The following is a 7,258-nucleotide window of genomic DNA, read 5'->3' as shown; positions in this document are numbered from 1 at the left end:
AATTTTTTTTTAAAATGTGGAAAACCCTTTTTTTTAAAAAAAAATAATCCCAAAAAATTAGATTAGTTTTAAATCTAGAAAAAAATTATCAGTTCTCACCTTTATTCTTAAAAAAATCAGTATCCCAGATTTTAAAAAAATTCAGGTTTTTAATCAAAAATTCAATTTTTCAGGTTCTTTGTTAGAAAAATGGGTTTATTTAGTTTTCCAGATTTTTAAAAAGTCCAGGTTTTTTAATTTAAAAAAATAAATTTTCCAGATTTTTGTAAAAAAATAACGGGTTTCTCAATTTTCAAGATTTAAAAAGTTCCAGATATTTATCCAAAAATCCGATCCATATTTTTTTTTATATAAAAAATGGGTTTTCCAGGTTTAAAAAAAATAGTTTTTTCTAATTTTAAAAAAATATGCTTTTTAATGAATTTTTCAAAATTGATTTTTCTTTTTTTTAAAAAAAAAAGGATGACGTGGCACCTTTCACGCTCATGTTGGCATGTGACTACACTTGTTGTGCCATGTGGCAGCTCGGGGATGAATTAAAACCCATTTTGCCGAGTTTAGGGGTGTCTTAAAGTGCAGCAATAGTTTGGGAACTAAAGTTACAATCCGTGCCAAGTTTGGGGGCATTTTAGTCACTTAAGCCCAGTTAAATACGTAATAAAGCACTTTGTATGTACTATTATTTGACTAGTTAAGAATTAGCTCCTTGACACCATTTGTAGTAACATAAACCATCCATCTATCAACGTCTGTATGCGAAGATAAATTTACTCCTGAATTATCAAGATCAAACTTCACAATGTGTCCACGATGTTGTAAGAGAATCCCATTTACTGTTTCAGTGAAGACAGATTGAGATTTTACAAGAGGGCAACGGGTTTAAGTGCAATGAGGTCACTGGTGCGAACATAAAAATTGCCATGTTAGAGTAACCCATAAAAATTTCTTAGAAACATAATCTGTTTTCTCCTTATTAAGAAAAATCTGTTTTCTTTCTCGATCAGATTAATGAAGAAATAGATAGGAAAAACTTTTGGAAGATACTTGAGAGCTGAAAGTGACCTTTCATTATGTATTCAACACAAAAACTTGAGCATTTTCTTCTACGAAGTTATAAATGTTGTCATCTTCTCTCTAAATTATCAGACTTATAATTGCTGTTGTTCGCATGAGCTGAAACATATAATAAGCTGCACTGTCGGGGATGTTTGAGAGCTGAAACGTAACTGACCTTTGCCAGTCTTTTTTATGCTCTCTGCCAAGTCCATTGAACCAACAAAAAATTTATTGATAAATGATAACATTATTAATAATTAGAGATCACCTTATTGAGACTAATGTAGAAGTCTGCAGATAATAACACATTTAACCAGAGATCAAATTGGTTTATTTTCAAAACTACAAGTAAGCTGAAATGTAGAGAAGAATATAAAAGGGAGACTGGTATAGTATACGCTTAATTATGTACCAAGTCTCCGAGTCAAGGTAATGCAATAGATCAAAAGCCCTAGCCATTGAAATGCTGTTTCATTACTTCTGCTGAAGGAAAATGCAATTCAACATTGAGGAAAACAAAGAAGAAACTGATTTCAAGACCTCTTTTAAGATGTTGGTGTCCTATAATTATAACATTGTACCAGGTCATCAACAGTCTCCAATTTTATCTAGATTTATGAAAGGAAATTTACACACTTCCCAAAAGGTATGCACAGGTCTGGACCAAGAAAATTGTGAATGTTGTTGTATTAGTTACTATGCATTAATCACACTTACAAGATCTATAATCGAACGTAATTCTTAAACCCTATGTTAAATGACGTCACTTCCAGACCAAAAAATCTGAAAAGTTTTCAAAATCTGAGCATAAGCTTTGACAGAACTTGTAATATAACATTTTATAAAGACCTCTTGGGTAAAGACACTATCTGCTAGTGGTTTATTTAATGTACTTTCAAAGTTTGGCTGATCATGAACTTCTTCCTAACTTTGGATAGATCATTTGTTTTTTCTCTATTCTTCTTAACTTTGGATATTTAAGAACTAACAATTAATCTTTATTCAGTATATAAAGGACAATTAATTAACCCTCCGACATTCTTCTCAATTTTGAGGTTCCTCAGTCACAATCCGACAAACACAAATGTTCAGAAGAAGTGTTTTTTCTAGTTTCTCGCCCTGGCCATTCCTTCCCTGGTTACCAACAGGTATAAATATATAAGAAAGACATTAGCAAAGGCACTGCTATTCTTATCAGGCACATTAATAAAGACTGGATTTTCGAAACATCTACTATTGAAGTAACCTATTTAATACAGGAACCACGCAAGTTTACATAATTCGCCAATTCATTCCCTTCTTTAACAAAATTCATCGAGAACAGATAAAAGCATCACTCAGCCTTAATTCAACTACTCAACTGGATGATAGCATAGATCTGCCTTAGGAGATACTCTGGGTAAACGCATCAACTCTATGGCAATATTCAATTCTTCTTTGGAACTAGGAGCTTTTGTCGGCTTAATGCTCATCCTTAACAAAGATGGAGCATGAGCAAACAATAACTTTACGAAAGATAGTACAGTTTTTGAACGCTTAAAATAATGGATGGAAACATCTCTGAGCTTGTTGAGTGTTCGGTCCAAACAGGCTGGTGTGTCAAGATATTTCATAACAGCTTTAGCAGGGTCACTGGTAGTATTGTCCTAATGATATACAAGGTCATTTTAGCTTCTCATGCTTTAGTATGTCAAGTGCAAAAACGAACAAGACCATTCATATATAGAGTGTATGACCACATAAATTTGCTATTTCTCACCCAAATTTCAAGTTTTCTCAAATTGGGGGAATTCTTAATCAACTCCAGAGTGTAAGAAGTCTGGCCCAATTTGCTGAAGTTTACACCTAACATTAGATGCCACAAGCAGTTGAGTGTAATAGGAAGCCCATTTGGGACTGCACCTGCACTCAAAAGCTTTGGAGGAAATTTAAACAAAAATAAGGATCACACGAAAAGAACATATCCAAGTAAAACAACATGTCAGATTCTAGATCTTACCTCAAGGAAATGTGAAGCCAAAGTAAGTACCTCAAGTGTAGACAAGCTAAAAATAAACTGTTCATGAGTTGACCTTTCATCAGCAGATATTGGACTCTCAACCGCAAGGTTTAAGCATGTCAACTTTTTGCAGGTCATAAAGCGATTTAGGTCAAGATTATAATGACTCTCACGAACTGACAAGTACTTCAACTGCGATGAGACAACAATGTTGAGGTTTTGAGTACCATTACAGTGCGTCAAGGTCAATTTGACAAGAAAGGGGGCGTTAATAACAGGAAAATCTGGGCTTGACACAAAGGTTACTTTATTCAGACAGAGGTTTATAAGATTCTGAAAGCCTAGAAAAGAATTTGGTGGTTTGAATAAACTGTTGCGGAGTTCCAAATATGACAGGGTTGGGCAATTAAACACATGTGAAGGGAGTTTATAAGTACTATTATCTGGCATGTCAAGGATTAGCTCCTTGACATTTTTTCTGGTGACAAAACGCATCCATCTATCAATATCTGCATAATTTCTGGTGACAAAACGCACCAATCTATCAATATCTGCATATGAAGTCAAATGTGTTCCTGACATATCAAGAACAAATTTCACGATGTCTCCAACATGTTCTAAGAGAATCTCATCTACCGTTTCTTTGAGGACAGATTGAGATTTTAGTGCTAATTTATTGCAAAAGTGATTATCAAGCACCAAATTGGGAAGCATGGGCCAAATATATCTCCAATTTTTGGACAAAATACTAGTTCTTGCTGCGTCGTGAACAGGCAAGAGACTTAAGATACCATCTATAACGTTTCTTGGTAGAGCACTGATTCTATCTTCAGTATCGTGAACAGGCAGGAGACTTAAGATACCATCTATAACGTTACTTGGTAGAGCACTGATTCTATCTTCAGTATCCCGTTCAACAGCAACAGCTCCTTCACGATCTAATATAAGAAGTTGAATAGTCTGAGGCTTAAAATTTATAATCCAAAAAGGGTAAAAGACAGAACGGTGTACCTGGAGTCATGCTGGTTAGAAATTTATAATTCAGAGCAGAAAGTGTGTACCAAAGCCAAAACCTGGGGGTGAGAAGAAGATAAGAGGTTGTTAACCGCAAAACAGAATTCGCATTAAGGAAGAGATTAGTGCAGCGAGAATGATAGAATACAGTGAAAGTACAAAGTAGAAGGTAATTAAGGGAGTATTCAAACAGAAAACGCTGAAACACTTAAAAAGTCTAAAACGAGGATTCATACTTAACATGTTGTGGTCCATTTCAGCATTTGCTTTCCCTACAATGCCCTTATTTTTCTTAGTGGTCGTTTGGTTTAAGGTATAACATGGGTTATGCCGGTATTAATTTTTATACCACGTTTGGTATAAGGTATAGATTTATCCCGGGATTATTTTATACCTTGTACCAAACGTGGTATAAAAATTAGTGCTGGAATAACTCAACTTATATCTTCTTAACCCACTTATACTAGTATTATTTTATACCATCTTTCAGATGATATAAAATAATACCAACAGATGGTATAAATTAGTCCCGGAATTGTAATTCCGGGACTATTTTGACCTCAAACCAAACGACCACATAGTGTTGAGGTCATAAACCTAGCTTGAAAGTTATACTCCCTCCGTTCAGTTTTATACGTGAATCTATTTGACTGGCACGATATTTAAAAAAGAGTGAATGACTTTTAAAATTTGTGGTTTAAAATAAATCTTGAATATTTATATGGTTGTAAATTACTTCATAAAGTGAATTTATTTCCAAATTAGGAAATAGGTCATTCATTTTGACACGATCCGATTTTTTTTTCCTTTCTAGCCAAGGGGTATTGGGTTGGGTTCGTATCAATTTGGCTGGAAAAAAAAATCGGGTCGAGTTGGGTTATTTTAGTGGGTAAAAAATTATTTGAGGGTAAAATAATTTTGAAGGGCTGGGATGATATCACGTGGCAGCTGTCAGACATAAGGGTATAATTGACCCCATAGTATAACGGTAAGGATATAATTGATCCTAAAGTATAACAAAGGGTATGAATGAACTATTTTTCAAAGTTCAGGGATAATTTTGGCCCTTTTCCGTTTATCTAATATTGGTTCCGGCTCCTTTCTAAGGTCGAAATGAAAACTATTCAGGAATATTCAAAAGCAAATAATAAACTTACAGCATGAGTACTGTACTTGTCACATGAATCCTATCTACTCGACTTTCAAAATTACCTTAGATTTTCAAGATTTTACTTTAAATTATAAGCTATTACTTACATATGTTAATTAAGACAATAAGATATACATCCTAGCATTATTCTGGACAAATCACAGAGAGAGATATTAAAAATCAGGAAATCAGAATAATTTGACTACTTAGAACTTAGAAGCTCTGATAGGAAAATAGTTTTAGAAAGTAAGAAGTTGGCTGAGATTAGTCTTTGCGCCTAAATGGCAAGTGAACAAATCCGAGTAGGGAAGAATGTTTATATTTCAAACTTTTGGATGGGATTTACAAATTAAACAAGAGTAGGGAATATTTTGGTTTTATCCTATGAAAATACCAAAAACATAGTATCAGTATGTATCCTTGCTCTTATAGTATCAGTATCTATCCTTGCTCTTCTTGATTCATTTTGGGTATCACACTCTTTTGATCATTATATGTTAAAGCACTATAAAAACAGAAAATAACCAAATGGCAAGATTGAAAAGAAAGAAAAAAAAAAAAACACCTACTAGTTAATACAGAACAAATACAAATTGCAAAGTTTAAAACATAACTCAGTAAGGAGTTCTCCAGTGTTGAGGCAAATGAGTGGGAAAGGAGAGCTTCTTTATTTATTCGGTAAAGGATAAAAAATTGATATTGATTACTTAGCTTATAAGTAAAAGATTCTATTTGGACATATTTGGTTGAAGTTTGAAAAAAGGTAATCCAAATTATTTGTCCTGATTACTACTAAAAATAATTATATTAAATTATTTATTATTTTAAAATTTTAAAATATAACTAATTATTTTTTTCATTTTACCTTTAATAAAACTATGTCATTAATGAATACAACAACAACAACAACCCAGTGAAATCCCACAACGTAGGGTATGGAGAGGGTAGAGTGTACGCAGACCTTACTCCTACCAAGGTAGGACGGCTGTTTCCGAAAGATCCTCGGCTCAATAAAAAAACATAAAAAGAGATCATATAAGGCTAAGAGATTCAAAGCGATATGGAAATGAAGTAACGCAAGCGACACAGATAACATAGAATAATCAAAATACAAGAAATAACAGATAATAACATAAATCATAGCACAAGAAATTATATTATAATAATGCGACTACTAATAAAATAAGATAATATGTCATTAATGAATATTACACATAAATAAAATAAATATTTAAAAAAAAGTATAATTTAGATATAAATAAAAATAAAAATAATTAAATGTCCCTTCCTCCTAGAAATATCTGCTCCTTTATTTTTTTATTATTTTTTTGTTCAAATTTTCCGGCTTTTCGTAGTTTTTATTTTTATTTTTATATATTATATGTTCTTTCCTCAAAGGACGGCCGGTTCCATCATTCCTATGATGTGATTTAAAGTGAAAAGGACGGAGATCAAAGAATAGAAAATAACTTTCCATGTTCCTTTGCCATTGTCTAAAGCCTCTGCATTTGATTTTGCTTGTTTTGTAATTTCCATTATTCTGTCTTCTTTATGTTTCGATTGAAAAGCTTAGCTAAACAAATATTATTATTTTTTTGTGATTTAATTCATATAAAATTAATTTTTATTTATTTGATTGAGCATAACTTGGTGCACGAATTGAACATCAATCAATTTTATATTAATTAAAATTCCCTTTCAGGTTTACTTGAGTTGGATCTTGATCATATTTGATATGCATCTGTATTCTTTTTTGTTTTTTCTGTTTCCTGTATTCTGATTACACTGTGTTTCGCTGCTTATTGGTATTCCTTCAGTGTGGTTGTTTTGTGGTATCTGTTGAATTAAAAATCCTCCATTTATGTTAGATTGTGTGCGTGCAACCATTAGCAAACAGTTAGTGTAAACCAAATCCTTCACATTCTCCTCCCAAAAAGATTTGAGTGTGAGGACCTCCTTTTCTCCCACCTCCCCCTATATTCAGCCTCCTTAACATGATCTGATTCTTAGATAGGGTAGCTGTAATTTGTCACTGTTTA

The 7,258-nt window shown here is 32.8% G+C and overlaps 1 protein-coding gene across 1 annotated transcript; it reads right to left on the bottom strand.

The window, feature by feature from the left end:
- Positions 1-2,226: 2,226 nt before the first annotated feature.
- Positions 2,227-4,341, bottom strand: LOC132640244 (F-box/FBD/LRR-repeat protein At1g13570-like). The gene is made up of 5 exons (XM_060356754.1): positions 4,306-4,341; positions 4,067-4,128; positions 3,056-3,993; positions 2,816-2,971; positions 2,227-2,702 (listed from the first exon to the last, which is right to left on the bottom strand). The coding sequence occupies exons 2-5, from the start codon at positions 4,074-4,076 to the stop codon at positions 2,409-2,411; spliced, it is 1,398 nt and encodes a 465-aa protein (XP_060212737.1). The 5' UTR covers positions 4,077-4,128; positions 4,306-4,341; the 3' UTR covers positions 2,227-2,408.
- Positions 4,342-7,258: the final 2,917 nt, after the last annotated feature.

This window comes from Lycium barbarum, chromosome 5 (genome assembly GCF_019175385.1).
Source record: "Lycium barbarum isolate Lr01 chromosome 5, ASM1917538v2, whole genome shotgun sequence".
Lineage (NCBI taxonomy): Eukaryota > Viridiplantae > Streptophyta > Magnoliopsida > Solanales > Solanaceae > Lycium > Lycium barbarum.
Note: the sequence above shows the minus strand (reverse complement) of the source record. Positions and strands in the feature narration are given on the sequence as shown.